General features: G+C 39.1%; 1 protein-coding gene across 1 annotated transcript; it reads left to right on the forward strand.

The window, feature by feature from the left end:
* The first annotated feature begins 398 nt into the window (after positions 1–398).
* On the forward strand, positions 399–18,822 carry LOC120616955 (zinc finger protein 709-like). Its single transcript, XM_039880505.1, is given in 6 exon segments — positions 399–568; positions 15,610–15,736; positions 15,938–15,998; positions 16,408–17,036; positions 17,039–17,808; positions 17,811–18,822. Coding segments are annotated over 6 exon segments (1,611 nt in total). The 5' UTR covers positions 399–565; the 3' UTR covers positions 17,832–18,822.
* Positions 18,823–21,371: the final 2,549 nt, after the last annotated feature.

Genomic DNA, 21,371 nt, shown 5'->3' on the forward strand with positions numbered 1-21,371 from the left:
AGCTCAGGCTGGGGCTGCGGGGTTCCACTTTCCCACCAGAGCAGAGTGCTTGGGAGGCCACTGGATTTTTTTTTTTTTTAACTACGAAATGAGTGGGGGTGGGGAAGCGATGGATGGGACACTCAAAGCTGTCAAGAGTAAAAGATCAAAATGGAGCCAGACTAATTATTACATATGGTGGGGTGACTTTTAAGTGTCTACACCTGTGAAAAAAAGAGTCACGGTTCCACGAATGGCCTCGCGGCCTTATATTTCAATGCAAAAGTCCACCACAGGATGAGTTCCAGCTGGCCTTTTGCCCCTCGAAAGCTCTGGCCAGCTGTCGCTCAGGCGCGAAAGAGCAAGGCCTTTCGAACTGTCCAATCAGGGGCAGCCCCGGGGAAGGTGGGTGGGGCGACGGTCCTCCACCAGCCCGGACGTCCTGCTTGCTCCGGCCATCCTTGAGATCGCGGGTCGCTAGTCCTTAAAGGCCCCAGTTTGTTCTGCCGCAGGGTCTGTCGCGTTGTGATCTGTACCGTTACCGGGAATCGTAGGGAGGTCGCCGGGGGACCCAGGAAACCTAGGGATGGTGAGTGTGCGGGGCCGGGTGCGGAGACTGGGACGAGGAGCTGGTTGGAACCGGCTGTAGCGGGACCCGGCCTCCCAAGGTCAAGTCCCGAGTCCGCGGAGCCGCCTTCGGACCTCAGTCCCCTCCGGCACGCAGCGTGGGGGCTGGGCCGGCAGCCGGGACCCCGGTTCGGCCCCGGTCCCGGAGCCTCTCTAGGCAGCTCTGCGCCCGCAGCCCCGCGTCTCCCCAGATGGTGCGGTGACCACGGGGAGAGTCATCAGGGGGACAGTCGTGACTTGTTCTCTGGGGTTTGTGCGTGGGAGGAACTGTGGTCTTTGGGGTCCCAGTCCTTCCTTTCCCTCCCAGGGGACGCCCGTTTTCTCTTGAGTTTCTAAGCGTCTGGGAAGCTGGGTGTGAAATCCAGGACCCTTACTGCACCCTGCTCTGCTCCAACCGACTGGAGATAAATGCCTAAATTTCCAAATCCCTCCCCATATTCCCAAAGACCGACTTCCCCTCCCTGACTCAAACATCATAATCAACTATTTGTCCAGTAGGGCGCATTTCAAACAGACCCATGTTCTGTTTTATCATTTTTTCATAGTCAATGGGTGGTCCTTTTAATGGGGTTTTATTTTTTGCTCGTGGATATTTTACATGAGAGAAAAATAGCGAATAATCACCTGGAACTATGGTGTGTGAAATCCTTGCGCCCTCCCAGGACCTCCCCTGAGCACACACGTCCTGTGGGAAGTCCTTTGGGTGGAGGCTCCTTGAAACTTTCCTCAGTGTTCTGTCCTGTCAGCACTGCCCTTCCTTGGGTTTGTCACCTTTAAAAAATATGTTAATTTTATGGGTTGTTCAAACACTGGGTTTGTGTCTTTTAAAGTATCTCTTATTGTCCAAAGCTATTCCAGTGGAGACAGAGGCCGGAGGGCAGAGTCTCTAAGCTAAGGCCCCCTTGACCTGCATCGGGAAGCACTTGCAGGCCTAGTGGTTCTCCCTGGGGAGCCTCCCTCTGCAGGTGTCTTACCTGCTCACACCCACCATGGAAGAAGCCTTTACACTGAGAGAAGCTGCAGCCCTGGAAAGCTGGGGTGCACTTGCACTCGAGGGAGAGTGATGCTGCCTTTCTGAGGTTGAGGTTGAGGTTGTGGTTTCCTTAGGCCTCGATGTTTTAGGTGTTTTGTTTGAGTTGTGCATCCACAGTGTAGATGCGCTCAGAGTGTAATTTGTGCACGTGGAGAAAGTCAGTGAAAGTTAGGAGTTCTCTGACCTGGCTTAGGGTTTGTGAATGAGAAGTTCGTTTGGGTCAGAACCTTACACTAAATCCAGCTGAGCGTTTCCTCACTGTGAGATGAAGCCTGAGAGAGGGAGCGTTTCCATTATTTCCCGGGGAGAGGAGGGTGTTGGGTCTCAGAGTTCATTCCTAGGGTGACTCAGGTGTCCCCTCCTCCAGGGACTGACCCACTCCAGGGGTTCTGTCTCAGCAGGAGAGTCTAGAATGTGGAGCCTTCTGCAGGCGGCTTTCCTTCTGTCCCGTGGGAAACAGGCTGCTCATCTGAGCTGATTCTTTCCTTTGGCTCCTTTATCGACTGTGCACTGCAGCCCTTTGCCTCCAGGTCCCTGAGCAGCTGGGCTCTGACAGTGTAAGATGACTGACAGATACAAGGTGAGGAAGCAGGAAAATGGTGAAGCCAAATAGAATTTTTGTTCTGTTTAGACAAGAGAATCTAAAGATGTGAGATGAATATATTTAAGTTCTCAGGTACATTTTTCTCTTTCATGTTGGTTTTTATATGTGCTTGACCCTAAAGAACTTTTAAAAAGGCTAAAGCAATTAAATTCCTATTATAATTGATGTGAGATAAACTATTGAAAGCTTACAAATATTTTAAAAATCCTACTACATTTAAGGGGCTAAAATCAAACCCCTAATGCATTATAATACATTACTTATTCCTGAAAATACCCTGGTGTGAAATATAAGGGACAAACTATGACACTACATGTCCTTTTAGTTAGCAAAAGATTTGAAATTTTTCATTTTGTATGGTTTACACTTTGTAACTGTTAGTGCTTATAGGGATTAAATCTTAAGATGGTTTCCGATGCAGAAAAATTAAAATTAAACTGTTAAATAGTAAAATATACATAAATTTCTCTGTTTATTTTAAAGAAATCTGTAAAATAGGAAAGTCTAATTTAAGAAAACTCACTGGCAACATATCCTGGTCCCTCCAGCCTGTTGTTACTCCAGCCACCACCAAATACACAGTTTGGATCATTTCTCAAGCCTCCAATTAGCATTTCTGTTCTGTTCAGTGCCTATTTCAACAGCCTCTAGGCTGCACTTGGCCTCTGAAGGTACGTGATAAGCCTTTACTGGGTTATGCTCACGGGTCTTCAACAGCTTTGTCAACCCACACAACCCTTGCAGGCAAGACCTGAACCACATCCTGGTTTGTCCAAAGAACACAGGTAGGACATTACATTAATGTCATCTCCTCTTAGGACATTCAGGACATACAAATATAGAAAAAAGGAGCTCACAAGAAGTGGATGGGACATTGCCATGCATATAATGTGAGGCATTGACAACTTTGTTAAATTTCTAGAAATTACTTAAGCCAAGGCCCACTCCCTCCCTGACACCATGAAGAAATAGCTCTTGTTCCTCTCAGTACCCACATTTCCTAGATTCTTTCAGTGTTCTGGAGGGAACATATTCCTTCTTTACAAATTTTACTTGAGCACAAGTATGCTGTTACTTTGCAAATTTGCCACCTAATAGGCACCCCTACCACAAAAGGCTGGAGACTCTTCAAATTGCCACACAACTGGCACTCCTATTAGTGCCCTCAGAGACTCCTTCACCACAGAGGCTTCACTAACCTCTCATGCCTCCTGGAGTGACCCATGATGGCCCTAAGTTGTCCATAGGCTTCTGATATAAAAACCTTCACTAGGTCTCACACTATATGTCATCAGAGCTGCAGGTACCTCTTCTAAAAGTAGGTAGTGCTCATCATCTATCCAACAGTCCATTAAGCCTTGAGACTTGGAATCAGCACTCCGATGGCTCACCACAGCTCCCGAGACCCCCTTGAGACGTGATGGAGCCAAACCTGGGCCTTCTGCGATGGCCTACCTGTGGGGGCGGGGGGGCTTTCCCTCTCCTCAGCCTCTTACAGGATGCCAAGGTGCTGTAAGAGGTCGCCCCTTTCCCAGGCCTCTAGGCTCCCTGAGGAGTCCCATGGGATTACCTGACTTAAAAGCAGTGGGAGTTCATGGACTTGACCTACAACATCACTACATTTGTATGTGATGGAGCTCAGGCAGAGTTACTCCTTTTTCATTTTTTTCCCCATCATTATTGAAATATAATAGACAATCAGTTGCTTGTATTTACATTGTACAATTCAATGAATTTTTTTTCAATTATAGTTGGCATACAATAATATACCAGTTTCAGTTGTATAGCATAGCGATCAGAGATCTACATAACTCATAAAACGATCACCCCACTAAATCTGGTACCCCTCAGATATTTATTACATTATTAACCATCTTCCCCATCCTACATTCTACATCTCCATGTCTATTCTGCAACTATCCATTTGTACCTCTTAATCCCTTTGCCTTTTTTGTCACCCCTAAACCTCCTCCCATTTAGTATCCCTCTAAATATTCTCTGTATCTATCAGTTTATTTCCATTTTTGTTGTTGATTTGGTTCTTTAGATTCCACGTGTATGTGAAATCATGCGATATTTGTCTTTCTCCATCCAACCCATTTCATTCAGAGCTCTATCCTCTAGGTCCATCAAGGCAATATCTTTTTCCATCCCCTTGTAGTCTATTTGTGTCTTTTAATCTGAAGTGAGTCTCTTGTAGGCAGCATATGTGGGGGTCTTGTTTTCTTATCCATTCCGCCACCCTTTCTTTTGGTTGGGGCACTTAATTCTTTTCCATTTGAGGTATTTGTCGATAGAAATGTAGTTATTACCATTCTTTATTCCTGTTTTTGATACATGTTTTTTCTTCTTAAAGAAGTCCCTCCAACATTTCCTGTAATACTGGCTTGGTAATGACAAATTTCTTATTTTTGTCTGGGAAGCTCTTTATCCTTCACCTCTAAATGATAGCTCTGCTGGATAAAGTATTCTTGATTGAAGATCCTGGGTCTTCATTACATCAAATATTTCGTGCCAAGCCCTTCTGTCCTGCATGCTTTCTTTTGAGAAATCAGCTGCCAGTCTTATGGGTACTCCCATAAGGTTACTAACTGCTTTTCTCTTGAAGTAATACTTGTCTCTACATAAGGCTGCAATGTAAGGTCTCTCCAGGACTTTCCCACACGTGGGAGTTCTAGACACTACTGATAAAAGGAAAGGGACTCATTGGACTTCTCCGGACATATAGGGCTGGGCTCTCAATCAATAGAAGTTTCTCTTTTTCATATCTTGGGGTGCAGACTGCATAGAATCATAATGGCTTACTGAAATAAACTCAAATTAATTGAATGAAAGATGGTCTCTTTCTGTCATCGGTTAATCATCAGGATGGATATTAATGTGTGTGTCTTCATCTTTTTTCCTAGTAGACTTCTTTTTTAAGAGCCATTATATTTACAGAAAACTTGGTTGGAAAGTACAGAGACTTCCTGTATGATCCCTCTGCCTCCACACAGATATATGTTGTATCTCATAATCTTGTGGTACATTTGTTAGATCTGATGAGACAACTTTGATTCATGAAAGTCTATAGTTTAGATTAAGGCTGTGTCATACAACCTCTGGTCTTCGGCCAATGTAAAATGACATGTCTCCACCATTTATATATCATATGTAGTAGTTTCCTCTTATCCACAGGAGATACATTTCAAGACCCCCAGTGGATGCCTGAAACTTCGATGGTACCAAACCCTATACAGTATGTTTTTTCCTAACTATACAGACTTGGTGCAGTATGTCATCAATCGAACATGTTTTTTGTCCATGTCTTCTACTCACAAATCTAATGGCTTTTGCGTCATAACTCAGTACTTACCATGCATGGTGGCTGTAACTTTTGCAGTTTGAGGTGTGATAGCAAAACTAGGATGGATTTCTTTTTTGTTCTTCAAAATTTCACAAAAGATTCATTCTTAGTGTAGATCTTAGCAATCTCAGCATAAAAATTTTTTCAAGAACTTTAACCTAAAGGAAGTACTTTCTGGCTTTTCTTTAGCATACATGAATTGCTGGCATCACTGCTCTTGCGCTTTGGGGCCATTATTAAATAAAACAATGCTTGCTTGAACACAAGCACTATGATACCACGACAGTCAATCTGATAGGAGTTGACCACTGAGTGACTAACAGACAGGGAGTGTATATATCATGGAGATCCTGGACAAAACGATGATTCATGTCCAGGTTGAGATGGAGTGGGACAGCCAGAGATTTCATCACACTACTGAGAAAGGCACACAATTTAAAACTTATGAAATGTTTATTTCTGGAATTTTCCATTTAATATTCCTGGATTGCAGCTGACCATGGGTAACTGAAACCACAGAAAGGAAAACCGTGGATAAGTGGGGGCTACTGTAGGATACTTTCACTGTCCTAGAAATCTCCTATGCTTCAACTATTCATTCATCCCTCCCTCCCACTCCCAAGTCTTGGCAGCTAAGCTGTTTTACTGTCTTGTACTTCTATCTTTTCCATTATCTTCTATGCTTGGAATCATGCAGTGTGTAGCCTTGTCATGTTGGCTTTTTCCAAGTAGCAATGTGAATTTAAGGTTTTTCCATATCTTTTTGGCTTCATTACCTCATCGCTTTTCATCACTAAAGAATATTTCATCCTATAGATATAACTGATTGTTTATACATTTGCCTATTAAAACATATCTTGGTTACATCTAATTCTTGGCAATTATGCATAAAGTTTCTATAAACATTTTTGTGTAGGGTTTTTTGTGAACATACATTTACAACTCATTCAGGTAAATTCAAGGAAGCATGATTGTTGCAGTTTGTGTTAAGAGTAGGCTTAGTTTTAAGAAACTATCTTTCTTCCATTTTCCATTCCCACCAGCAGTGAATGAGGGTTCCTGTCGCTCTCCATCTTTACCATTGTTTGGTGTTCTCAGTGCTTTTTTTTTAATGTATTTTTTAAATTAGTTTCAAGAATACAGTGCATTAGTTAGACATCTATATAATTCGTAAAACGGTCCACTCCCCAATTGCTCCCTCCCCTGACCCTCCACCTAGCCAATGTATTGATTCTAATTGCATTCGCTATGCCGTACTTCCAATCCCCGCGTCCATCCATCAGCTACTAATTTGTACTTCTTTAACCCTTCACCCCATTTTCCCAGCCCCCCAAACTTCCCTCCCCTCTGTCCATCACCAAATTGTCCACTATATGTGTGAGTCTGTTTTTGATTAGTTTGTTCTTTTTATATCTTTAGATTCCGCATATAAGTGAAATCACATAGTGTTTATCTTTCTCTGTCTGACTTAAATATCTTCTAGGTCCATCAAAGCAATATGTTTTTCCATCCCCTTCCTTGTAGTCTGTGTCTTTTAATCCGAAGTGAGTCTCTTATAGGCAACATATAGGGGTCTTGTTTTCCTTTCCGTTCATCCACTCTATCTTTTAGTTGGGGCACTTAATTCTTTTCCATTTAAGGTACTTATTGATAGGAATGTAGTTGTTACCATTCCTTATTCCTGTTTTTGATGCATGTTCTTTCTTAAAGAAGTCCCTCTAACATTTCCTGTAATATGGGCTTGGTGGTGATAAATTCCTTTAGCTTACTTTTATTTGGGGAGCTCTTTATCTGTCCTTCAACTCTAAATGATAGCTTTGCTAGATAAAGTATTCTTGGTTGTAGATCCTAGGTCTTCATCCTGTTGAATGTTTTGTGCCAAGCCCTTCTGTTCTGCATAGTTTCTTTAGAGAAATCAGCTGCCAGGCTTATGAGTTTTCCCTTATAAGTAACTATCTGTTTTTCTTTTGCTGCTTTTAGTATTCTTTCATTTTATTTAACCTTTGGCATTTTAATTATGATGTGTCTTGCTGTTCGACCTCTTTGCATCCCTGATTTTGGGAATTCTCTGAGCTTCCTGGGGTTTTATGTCCATTCCCTTCACCAGGTTAGGAAAGTTTTCCATCATTATTTCTTCAAACAGCTGTTCAACATCTTGATTTTCTTCAGTTACGCCAATCAGACGAATATTTGGAGCCTTAATAGTGTCCCATATGCTCCTTAAATTATTTTTATAGTCTTGGCATCTTTTTTCTTGCCATTCTGATTGAGTGTCTTTGGCTTTCCTGTCCTCTAGATAGGGCATTTGATCCTCTTCTTTAATCACTTTGTTTATTCCTTTGTTTATTCCATTTAATATACTTCTCATCTCAGATAATGTGTTCATTTCTGACTGGTTCCCTTTTATAATTTCAATTTCTATTTTTATGTTTTTTATCTCTTCGTTGAAGTTCTCACTGAATTTATCTACACTTCCCAAAAGTCCACCGAGCATCTTTATAACCAGTGTTTTGAACTCTGCATCTGTTAGGTTACTTGACTCCATTATATCTGAATCTCTGTTTCCTTCTCTCATAGGGTTTCTGCTTCTTTGTCTTTCCATTTTGGCTGCCTTTCTGTGTCTGTTTCTATGTACTAAGCAAAGCTCCTAAGTCTGCTGGTCTTATTAGTGTGGATTTGTGAAGTAGGTGTCCAGTGATACAGTCTTGAGAGGGGCTCAGCTACAGGCCAAATTTAGCTCAAGCCTCTATCCCTCCAGGGCCACCTATTAAGATTCAGCAAGCAGTCCACAGATGCTCTGCTTATAGTTGCCTCAAAAGGCCACGCCAGAAACCGAAGCAGCTGTCTCCAGTGTGAGTCTTGGTGCTGCTCAGCAAGGGGCACCTGACTAAGTGAGGACACACCTGGATGTGGCTTGGGTGGTACCATGAGTTGGGGGAGGTGAGGTTTCAGGGAATCCTCTGGGCTAAGCGACCTATTTATCCAGTCTGATGACCTCACGGCAGTGGTGGTGCTGTGTCCATGCACTGTATTGAGGGAGGGCTTAACAGGGAACAATGGATACTGCTGGCACTTCTGTACAGAGCGAGTCTCACTCAGTCCTCACTCCGACAATGTCTCCTTGTTAGTCCCTGGTGCCCCCTGTGCGCAGCCGAATTGGCACTGATGCTCAGAGCGAGCAGGTCCTTCACTGCGGAAATCCACTTGCGAATGCGACCCCTTTAAGAGGTGTCTGCCGCTGCCACTACTGCAGCCTCTGTCTCAGGCTTTCGAGACTGGGTCGCCCCGCGTCCTCGCCCCATCCTACCTTCTGCCATTGCAGGGTACTTTCTTGGATTTCTCCCTAGTTGTATGGCTTGTTCCTCTAGATCCCAGGTGATTTTTCCTTGCTGCTGCTCCTTGTTTCCATCACAACTTTGATTTAGTCAACAAGGATGAACAGAGTCTCTATTATTTACGCCATTTTGATTTCTGAATCCACAGTGTTTTTAATTTAAGTTATTGTATTAAGTGTTTTCTGATATCTCATTTTTTTATTTGCAATTTCCTAATATATGAGGTTATTTGCTTTCTGTATATCATTGGTGAAGTGTGTGTTCAGATCTTTGCCCATTTTTAATTGGGTTGTTTGCCCTCTTTTCGTTGAGTTTTAAGAATTCTTTGAATGTTTTGGATGCCAGTTTTTTTATCATGTAAGTGATTTACAAAGCTTTTCTGCCAGTCTATGGCAGAATGTATTTTCATTCTCTTAATACTGTTTTACTGAGCAGAAGTTTTCCATTTTATTGTAGTTAGACTTTTTTTTTTCCCTATCTTGGATCTTGCTTTTGTTGTCGTATCTAAAAATTAATGACCAAACTCAAAGTCACTTAGATTTTCTTCTATGCTGTCTTCTACAGGTTTCGTAGTTTTGCATTTTATTTGCATTTTATAGTAAATCTATGATCCATTTTAAGTTCATTTATGAAAAAATGTAAAATCCATTTATATATTCTTTTTATTTTATTTTATTTTTTTCGTTTTGACTTATGAATGTCCTTTACTATTTGTTGTAAAAACTGTTTACTCATTGAATTGCCTTTGGTCGTTTGTCAAAGATTAGTTCAGTTTTTTTGTGTGTGTGAGGATCTATAGAAAACAATTGCCTTTTGTATATTAATCTTTTATCCTTTAACCTTCTTCTACTCTCTTATTAGTTCTAGGGGTTTCCTTTGCTATTATGGATTCTTTGAGAGTTTCTCCTTAGATAATCTTGTCATATGCCACAAAGACAGTTTTATTTCTTGCTTCCCAATCTGTATACCTTTTCTTTTCTTTTCTTATTTAATGACATTAGCAAAGAATTCCAGTAGAAAAATAAAAATAAAAAAAGAATTCCAGTACAATGTTGACTAGGAGTGGCGAGAGGGGACACATTTTACTTTCTTCCTCATGTTACTAGAAAGCAAGTAGTTCTTTCAATGTAGACTCTTTCTCTCAACATATATTACATAATGTAATACACGATATGTAATATATATTACATATTATAATATAAAATATAACACACACACACACACACACATATTTTTCAGGTAGGAGCTAGAGCCTCAAAGGCCTTGACTAATATACTGACCAGACAGTAGTCTGTCCTGAGACACCGAGTAGTCATGGAAGGGCTTCAACTAGGGAAGTAAAATGATTGTATTTTGATTTTAGAAAAACCACCCCTTGAAGGAAAGATAGACACTTTTCCAGGGGGTGAGATTATAGGAGGGGGACCAGAAAGTAGCCTTTTGCAATAACAATCTAGAGAGACCAATAAGGACCTTAGTTAACTCAGCCATCTTGGCATTTTAAAATTCCCATCCCCCACCCATTCCCTTTTGGCAACCACCAGCTTGTTCTTTATATCTTATGGGTCTGTTTCTATTTCATTTATTCTTTTGCATTTTTTTTTTTTAGATTCCACATATAACTGAATTCATATAGTATTTGTCATTTTCTGTCTGACGTATTTCACTTAGCAGAATCTTTCTAGGTTCATCCATGTTGTCACAAATAACAAGATTTTATTCTTTTATATTACTGAGTAATATTCCATTATATATTATATGTAATATGTGACATTGTCTTTATCCATTCATATATTGATGGACATCTAGGTTGCTTTCATATCTTAGCTATTACTAGTAATGCTGCAATGAACATAGGAGGTACATATATCTTCTCAAATTAGTGTTTTTTATTTCTTCGAATAAATACCCAGAAGTGAGATTGCTGGGTCATCTGGTAGTTCTAGTTTTAATTTTTTGAGGAACCTCCATACTGTTTTCCATGGTGGCTGCACCAGTTTGCAATCCCACCAACACTGCATGAGAGTTCCCTTTTCTTTACATCCTCACCAAAATTTGTTGCTTGTTGATTTATTGATGATAACTGTTCTGACAGGTGTGCAGTGATATCTCATTGTGGTTTTAATTTACATTTCCCTGATGATTAGTGACATTGAGCATCTTTTCATGTCTGTTATGTATGTCTTCCTTGGAGAAATATCTATTTAGGTCCTCTGTCCATTTTTTAACTTGGTTGTTTGGGGGTTTTTCTGGTGTTAAGTTGTATGAGTTTCTCATATAGTTTGGATATTAATCTCTTCCTTATTAGACGTATCATTGGTGACTATCTTTTCCCATTGAGTAGGTTTTCTCATTTTGTTGATGGTTTCCTTTGCTGTGCAAACACTTTTTAGTTTGATGTAATTCCATTTATTTATTTTTTCTTTTATTGCCTTTGCCCGAGGAGACATATCTTTAAAGGTGTTACTAAGAGCAATGTCAAAGAGTTTACTGCTTATGTTTTCTTTCAGGAGTTTCATGGTTTCAGGTCTTACATTTAAGTCTTTAGTCCATTTTGAGTTCATATTTGTTTAGGTGTAAGAAAGTGGTCCAATTTTACCTTTTTACATGTATCTGTCCAGTTTTGCCAACAACACTTATTGAAGAAACTTGTCTTTACGCCATTGTATATCTTTGCCTCCTTTGTTATAGATTAATTGACCACATAAGCAAGAATTAATTTGGGGGCTGTCTAGTCTATTTTATTGATCTATATATGTATCCGTTCTTATGCAAGTAGCATACTGTTTTGATTATTGTGGCTTTGTAGTACACTTTGATATCAGGGACCATGATACCTCCTATTTTGTTCCACACTAGTGGAAATCAACCAGTCAGAAGAGCAAAAGGAAAAAACAGTTTTTAAAAAATGAGGTTAGCTTAAGGGACCTCCTGGATAATGTCAAGCATTCAAACATTTGCATTGTAGGGATCCCAGAAGGAAAAGAAAAGGAGAAAGGAACAGAAGCTTTATTTAAAGAAAGAATAGATGAAAACTTTTCTAACATGGGAAAGGAAACAAACACCCAGGTCCAAGAAGCACAGAGAGCTCCAAACAAGATGTACTCAAAGAGACCCTTACCTAGACAGATTGTAATTAAAATGGAAAAAGTTAAAGAGACAATGTTGAAGGAGGCAAGAGGAAGACAACAAGTTACATACAAAGGAAACTCTATAAGGCAGCTGATTTCTCAGCAACAACTTTAAAAGCCGGGAGTGGCAGGACATTTTTAAAATGCTGAAAGAAAGGAAGCTACAACTTAGATTAACTTACCCAGCAAGGTTATCATTCAGAATTAAAGGAGAGGTAGTGTTTACCAGACAAACCAACACTGAAGGAGCTCATCACTGTTAAATAAGCTTTATAAGAAATGTGAAAAAGTCTTCTTTAAGCAGAGAATGAAAGACCATAACCAGAAATAAGAAAATATAAGAAAGGAATAGATAAAGCAAAATATTTAATAAATATAGCAAATCAGACATTTTAAAAGTTACTACAAAGATCAGAAGGAAAAAGTATCAAACAAAAACTAAGTAGTTAGGAGATATAAAACAAAGAAATATCTAAAACATGACATCAATAACATAAGCATAAAGGGGTAAAAATGTAGTTCTCATAGAGTATATTCAGACTTAAATGTCTATCAGCTTAAAATAGAGTGCTATAGATATATAACGTGTTCATATTTTGGAAACACTTTGCTTTATTTTATCTATTGATGAATCCTCCAGATCTCTTCATAATAGTACATGCTACTCTTGTATGAGTCTCCAAGTTCAAATGCACATAAAATTCTGTGGACATCATTGAAAAATTGCTGGACTGTAGTGATCCAGTTCAGATTTACAGGCAACAGCAGTGGAGTGTATCACTTGATCCTCCATTTGTGCATAATTTATTGATTTGTTCTGAATAGTTCAACACGCTTCAATACTTGGGATTATTAAATTGACTAATTTTTATTCTAATCATTGTGAAATGGTAGCTAGTGAACATTTTATTACCTCATTGCCAAGATGATGGGCATTTCTGAACATTTTTTTTATCTTCTATTAAATGTTTTGCTTCTTTTTCCATTTTTAAATTGTGCATCTGTTCATTTTTACACCGCAAACTATACCTTTTATAGTGCATGTATGGCTGACATTTTTCTTACTTTGTTGTTTCTTTTAATTACCTTAATTTTAATACATTTGACGTATTTGATATATATTTAAATATATTTGATATATTTAATATATTTGTTAGTCTCTGGCTTTATGACATTGTTTTTGTCATATGAGAAAATTTTCCCTATGCTTATATCAATACATGACTTCTAAAAAGTGCCTTCGTTTCATTTTTCATACTGCAATGAATTGGCTATTAGCCATGGAATAGAGAGGAATACAGAGCATTTTTTCAATTAGATCTAAGTTTGTCCTTGCTCCATATATTCAAGTGTTCTTGATGTTTGCCATTGCTCTACAATGCCCTCTCTGTTTTTGACCAACGTCTTATATTAAATTGCTGGCCCATGGAAGACACTGTCCTTTTTTTTTTTTTTTTTTTTTTTTTTTTTTTTGGTCTGTCTGGAATACTGTAGCTTAAAAATTGTTGATGTATGTTAGGTAGGCCACCACTTTGTGCTTTAGAGGATAGTCCACTTACAGACATTTGTTCTTCCTACTAGGTTTGGAGGAGTAGTTTTTGTTGACTTCTGAAGAGTCTGTTTGGGTGACTTTATGGACTTTAAAAAGATATTATTTGGGACAGGCGACATCTGGGTGACCACTGAATTATTTCTAAGAACATTTTTCATCTTTTCATTCTATTTGATATTACCCAAGAAAAAAATTTCAATTTTCCCACGAGGACCATTAAATATTCTTTATTAGTGTTGTTTGGTAATAAATTAAATTTAGTCTGGAGGAAACCAGGGGCAAGGTTTCAAATGTTGTCTCTTAATATACTCACATAGGATGAGCTCAGTTCTTCAAACAAGAAGTTATGAGTTCATGTGTGAATTACTGTCTACCAGTAATACTCAGTCGAGACTCAATGCCCAGAGTGTATTCTGGAGGCTAATCATGTCAGTACCATCTGATGAACATGTAAATTACAGACTCTTGAAAGGAAAATAGGAGTTTACTATATACAATATTGTTTACATAAACACCTGAGGAACACTTATCTTTAAGGGTGTTGGGTCACTCTTGAAATGCCAGTTTACTTACACCAGCAAAGGATAAACTTTGTTACCCAGTGTTTGTAAAGATATATAATTTTGGGCCTGCTCATTTTCACTCTCTTCTGCACAGTAGGTAGTAGGACTTTGTTATGAGCCAGTGTTACAGATCTGCTGTAGAAAGAGTAATTAGGGCTGAGCCAGGCAGCTCATCTTATTCGTTGGGCCCACAACAAGAGAGGTGTTCTTACTTTGCTGTTGCTCTATCAAGTGAGTGGAAACCTTTTCCCTGCACATGCATATCACTGGGTTATTTATCTCTTTCAAGGACCAGCATTTAAGCAGGATTGTGCCACTTGGGGTTCCTATTCTTAGAATGAGCAGTCATGTTGCTGTGCCAACATGGGAACCTGGAATTGAGAGAAGTTGGAAGGAGAGCCTCTAGAGTGGCTGGCTGGATATCACTTGCTGCTGAAATTCGAGAAAGGGAGTTTTATGGTGTTTTTTGTTTGTTTTGTTTTTGAGGAAAGCACTTTGAACTCTTTATGTATTTTATAATCATATAAATTAATCATCAATCCATTGTGGACTTTGGTGAACTCCCTTGCAAATTCCATGTCTTAACCTGTTCCTCAAAGTCATCAAGGCCCAGGTTAGTGTTAGGATTCTGCCAGGAAGAATTCCTCTGATTTTATCATCTCAGTGTATGTTCCTATACATCCTAAAAATTGGTAGGAAGCAACCCTGAGACTCATGAGTATAGGGATTTGGGGGATGTCTAAGTTGTCATGCCTTCCTCATGTCTGAGCTGTATTTTCCAAATAATTGTCTACCTCCAAGAAATCAGACAGAAAAGAAGGAAAAACTGATTCTGTGATAAATGTTTTACAAACCCGTTATAATTTATACTGCTCCACAAGAATATTTGTCATTCAGCCAACTGGATCTGACGACTTCTAGTGGCCTGGAGTGCTTCAGGATAGTGTGAACAATTGGATCTTGTTACAAGTCAGATTTCACAGGCCTACTGGCCTCTCATGTTTGGTGATGAAAATAGAAGAAAAAACTTCTAGTTCTTTATTGTGCTTTCATTAAAAGCTCATACAGATATAATGCTGTGCTTCATGGAGTGATGCATGATATGGTGGGTAATAAAGGAGATGAGTTTTTCTCACAACGAATTGATGTGCTTAAAATGGAAATATTTGTTTCATTTGTATAGCATTTCTGTCATTTCTCCAAGGCACTCTGTGTCCTGATATTAGATAGCAATGAATACTCATGTGATTGCAAAAACATAGCAATAAATTCCATGTGTTAATGATACTGTTTAATTTATGAGGAAGGGAGTGTGGAGAGAACTAGTAACAAATAGTTCTGACAACGAAGTCATATGTGAACTTCTTATGAATTGAGTATAGATTCCTAGTGCTGTTCATCTTACCCATTCTTCTTTATACATATTTGGAATGTTTTAGGACTCAGTGGCCTTTGAGGATGTGAGTGTGAAGTTCACCCTGGAGGAGTGGGCTTTACTGAATTCTTCACAGAAGAAACTCTATAGAGATGTGATGCGGGAAACCTTCAGGAACTTGGCTTCAATAGGTAAGAATGAAAACATTCTAACTTACTTGCTTAGTTGATTAGAAAACCAGCTTTGCTTGCTCATCAGTGGAGTTCCAGGAAGTGAAATATGGAAAGGGAATACAGTGGTAGATAAACTAGGCATGGTCACAGCTCATTGTGCAACAATTTTTCTATAAAGTTTTATAGTTTATAATGATTTTTTTCTGGTTTGCATTTTAGGGGAAATACGCAAAGACCATGACATGGAAGCTCACTATGAAATGCCTGGGACAAATTTAAGGTGAGTCTCACTCATATGAGAAAGCAATGTCCTACCGGGATGACACTGTCTTCATGCTATGTCATAAAAATTTTAAAGCAGCATATAAAACAAGTCAGCCAAAGTTTCAAATTTATTTAGTCTTGGAATATTTTCATCAAAATTTTTTTCTCAAATATGACTTAGATATTTAATGTTTCAAAAATAGTGCATTTGGAAACAGTATTTGAAACCCCATTTATGAATGCGCTGTTTTGATAATAGCTATGACAGAGCCCTCTTGCAGAGCATTTAGCATATTCACTTTCAGTCAGAAAGCACTGAAAACTTACACTTTCCTTGATTATGGTAAAAAATGTCATTGTAATAACTAGTAATATGAAATCTTTAACAAATAAGACATTAGTAATATGCGTTTCACTTTTTACAGCAGTCACACAGTGGAGAGACTGAATAAAAGTAAAAGAAGTAGTCAGTGTGGAGAAACGTTCAGCCATATTCCAAATCATAATCAGAAAAAGAAAACTCCTACTGGAATAAAACTATGTGAATGCAGTTTATGTGGACAAGTCTTCATGCATCTTTCATCCTTTAATAGGCACATGAGATCTCACACTACAGCCAAACCATATGAGTATCAAGAATATGAAGAAAAGCCATATAAATGTAAGGAATGTGGGAAGGCCTTCAAGTATCGGCAATCCATTCGAAGGCATGAAAGGATTCATACTGGAGTGAAACCGTACATATGTAAGCACTGTGGTAAAGCTTTTAGTTGTCTCAGCTACTGTCGAATTCATGAAATAGCTCACACAGGAGAGAAACCATATGAATGTAAACAATGTGGTAAAGCTTTCAGTTGTCCCAATTACTTTAGAAAACATGAAAGAATTCATACCGGAGAGAAACCTTATGAATGTAAGCAATGTGGTAAAGCCTTCAGCTGTCCCACATCCTTTCGAAGTCATGAAAGGATACATAGCGGAGAAAAGCCCTATGAATGTAAAAAATGTGGCAAAGCCTTCAGTTGTCCAAGTTACTTTAGAATTCATGCTGGAGAGAACCATATGAATGTAAGCAGTGTGGTAAAGCCTTCAGTTGTCCCAGGTCCTTTCGAAGTCATGAGAGGAGACACAGTGGAGAAAAGCCCTATGAATGTAAAAAATGTGGTAAAGCCTTCAGTTGTCCAAGTTACTTTAGAAAACATGAACGAAGTCATACTGGAGAGAAACCGTATGAATGTAAAGAATGTGGGAAAGCCTTCAGTTGTCCAAGTTACTTTCGAAAACATGAAAGAAATCATACTGGAGAGAAACCCTATGAATGTAAGGAATGTGGGAAGGCCTTGAGTTCTCTTACCAACTTTCGAAGACACATGATGAAGCACACTGGAGATGGGCCTTATAAATGTAAGGAGTGTGGGAAGGTCTTTGATTGTCCCAATTACTTCCAATACCATGAAAGCACACATAGTGGAGAAAAGCCATATGAATGTAAAGAATGTGGTAAAGCCTTCAGTACTCCCAGGTCCCTTCAAAATCATGAAAGAACTCATACTAGAAAAAAACCTCATGAATGTAAGGAATGTGGTAAAGCCTTCAGTTTTCCCTGTTCCCTTCAGAAACATGAAAGAAGTCATACTGGGGAGAAACCTTATGAATGTAAGCAATGTGGGAAAGCCTTCACTTATCTCAGTTCCATTCAAAAACACGAAAAAGCTCATAGTGGAGAGAAACCTTATGAATGTAAGGAATGTGGGAAAGCCTTCATTTCTCTCTCTAATGTCCAAAGACATATGATAAAACACACTGGAGACGGACCTTGTAAATGTAAGGAATGTGGGAAAGCCTTTGATTGTCCTAGTTCATTACGAACACATGAAAGAACTCACACTGGAGAGAAACCCTATCAGTGTAAAAATTGTAGTAAAGCCTTCAGTCGTCCCAGTTCCTTACGAAATCATGAAAGAACTCATACCTAAGGGAAAGTCTATGAATATAAAGAATATGGAGAACCTTTTGTGGACATGTAAGGATGCACACTGGAGAGATGCCATATATGTAAAGAATATGGAAAAGCCTTGAGTTGTCTGGTTTCCTTGGGAAAACACACACACACACAAAAATCAAAGTGGATAAAGTTCTACTGAATGTGAACAGTATTCGAAGTCCTACAAAACCATGTGAGAATGCACACTGGATAGAAATTGTATAACTGAAAAATGAGACAAATTTTTTAATTTTAACAAACATTTTCAAAGTAGTGTGAAAACTGCGTCGGAAATAAGTTATATCAATGTAAATAATATGGGTAGCCCAGTGAAAACCAAGTAGGGTATTCTAGAAATGTCAGGACATGAAAGAAATGTCATAAATGTTATACATATATGGTCTTTATTACTGACGTTAAGTGATTCTCTGTAGTATGGAGTTCTACTTACTTTTGCAAGTAAATTTTGAAGTGAGAATTCTGTAGGTACTGTTTAAGAAACAGTTACTAAATTTAACAAGCTTTTTTCCCCTTTAGTCAGTAAAATTTTTGTATTTCTATTTTGAAGTCTGTTAGATCCATGGGTGAATGGAAGTATATTTCTAATATACAAGTAGGTTTAATTTTTATATAATTTTGTAATTGACCTACAAGGAAAGGATGATCGAAAAATGACACTTTTGGTATTTGTTGGTTTTTTTCCCTACTGGCCTCCTGTGACAAGTACTGGATATGTTTTACCCATTATATATATAAATTTATATATATATTCCACCTTTCTTAACAGAAAACTATCATTTCATTGGCCTGAAAGAGCCTTAGTTTGTTTTCCCTGCCAATAAATATTTGGCATAAATTTGTAAGGGTGCAGAGTTCATCACAGAATATAGTCTCATGCAAATTAGTATTTTAATCTATAGTCCCTTGCTCTTTATCATTCTTTCTGGTTGGGATTTGAGCTATGGAGTTCGCATGAAGAAGAGAGACCTGTGAGGAGAAAAAAAATGGCATAGATGATAGAGGCTCTGTTCATCCCTCTGGTGACCAAATCAAAGTTGAGATGGAAACGAGGAGCAGCAGCAAGGAAAAATCATCTGGGATCTAGAGGAACAAGCCATACAACTAGGGAGAAATCCAAGAAAGCACCCTGCAATGGCAGAAGGTAGATGGGGTGAGGACATGGGGCTACCCAGTCCCAAGCAGCTGAGTGACACAGAGGCTGTAGCAGTGACAGACACCTCTTAAAGGGGCCGCGTCCACGAGCAGATTTTTGCAGTGACAGACCTGCTCGCTCTGAGCACCATTGCCGATTTGGCTGCTCACAGGGGGCACCAGGGACTAACAGGGAGATGTTGGAGTGAGGGCTAAGGCAGGATTTGCTCTCTACAGAAGTATGGGCAGTATCCATTGTTCCCTGTTGAGCCCTCCCCCCACATAGTGCATGGACACAGCGCCGCCATTGCCGTGAGGTCATCAGACAGGATAAATAGGTTGCTTAGCCCAGAGGATTCCCTGCAAAACCGCCAACCCCAACTCAGGCCCCACCCAAGCCACATCCAGCTGTATCCTAAGCGAGTCAGGTGCTCCTTGCTGAGACTCACACTGGACTCACACTGGAGGCTGCCTCAGTTTCTGGTGTGGCCTTTTGAGGCAACTATAAGCAGAGCATCTGTGGATTGCTTGCTGAATCTTAACAGGTGGTCCGGGAGGGGCACAGGCTGAGACTAAACTTGGCCTGCAGCTGAACCCCTCTAAGGATTGTACTACTGGACATCTACCATACAAAGCTGCACTAGTTAAGACCGGGAGACTTAGGAGCTTTGCTTAGTACATAGAAACAGACACAGAAAGGCAGCCAAAATAGAAAGACAAAGAAGCAGAAAACATATGAGTGAACAGAACAGAGATCCAAAAATAATGGAGTCAAGCAATCTAACAGACGCAGAGTTCAAAACTCTGGTTATAAAGATGCTCAGTGAACTTAGGGATGAATTCAGTGAGAAATTTAACAATAAGATAAAAAAAACCCATAAAAATGTAAATAGAAATTATAAAGGGGGACCAATCAGAAATGAAGATCACATCTGAGATGAGAAGTATATTAAATAGAATAAACAATGTGATTAAAGAAGAGGATCAAATGCCCTATCTAGAAGACAGGAAAGCCAAAGACACTCAATCAGAACGGCAAGAAAAAAAGATGCCAAGACTATAAAAATAATTTAAGGAGCATATGGGACACTACCAAGGCTCCAAATATTTGTCTGATTGGTGTAACTGAAGAAAATCAAGATGTTGAACAGCTATTTGAAGAAATAATGATGGAAAACTTTCCTAACCTGGTGAAGGGAATGGACATAAAACCCCAGGAAGCTCAGAGAATTCCCAAAATCAGGGATCCAAAGAGGCCCAACAGCAAGACACATCATAATTAAAATGCCAAAGGTGAAATACAACGCAAGAGTATTAAAAGCAGCAAAAGAAAAACAGATAGTTACTTATAAGGGAAAACTCATAAGCCTGGCAGCTGATTTCTCTAAAGAAACTATGCAGGACAGAAGGGCTTGGCACAAAACATTCAACAGGATGAAGATCTAGGATCTACAACCAAGAATACTTTATCTAGCAAAGCTATCATTTAGAGTTGGAGGACTGATAAAGAGCTTCCCAGACAAAAGTAAGCTAAAGGAATTTATCACCACCAAGCCCATATTACAGGAAATGTTAGAGGGACTTCTTTAAGAAGAAAGAACATGTATCAAAAACAGGAATAAGGAATGGTAACAACTACATTCCTATCAATAAGTACCTTAAATGGAAAAGAATTAAGTGCTCCAACCAAAAGATAGAGTGGCTAAAAGGATAAGAAAACAAGACCCCTACATATGAAAAGGAAGGGGATGGAAAAACATATTGCTTTGATGGACCTAAAAGGTATTTAAGTCAGACAAAGAAAGATAAACACTATGTAATTTCACTTATATGTGGAATTTAAGGAATAAAAGGAACAAACTAATCAAAAACAGACTCACAAATATAGTGGACAATTTGGTGTCAGACAGAGGGGAGGGCGGTTTGCAAGGCTGGGAGAATGGGGTGAAGTGCTAAAGAAGTACAAATTAGTAGCTGATGGACGGTCATGGGGATGGCGAGCACAGCATAGGGGATGCAGTTTGCAGTAATATGTTGGCTCGGTGGAAGGTCAGGGAAGGGATCGTTTTGTGAACTAGATAGATGTCTAACCAATGTACTGTATACTTTAACCAAAAAAGCATGTTAAAAAATGAATAAATACATTCAAATAGAAAAAAAAATTTTAAATGGTTAAGGTGGCAAACTTTGTAATTTTAATTTTTCAATTAAAGTTGACATTCAATATTATTTTATAGTAGTTTCAGGTATACA

The sequence above is a fragment of the Pteropus medius genome, unplaced genomic scaffold, assembly GCF_902729225.1.
Source record: "Pteropus medius unplaced genomic scaffold, Ma_sr-lr_union100, whole genome shotgun sequence".
In the NCBI taxonomy this organism is placed as follows: domain Eukaryota; kingdom Metazoa; phylum Chordata; class Mammalia; order Chiroptera; family Pteropodidae; genus Pteropus; species Pteropus medius.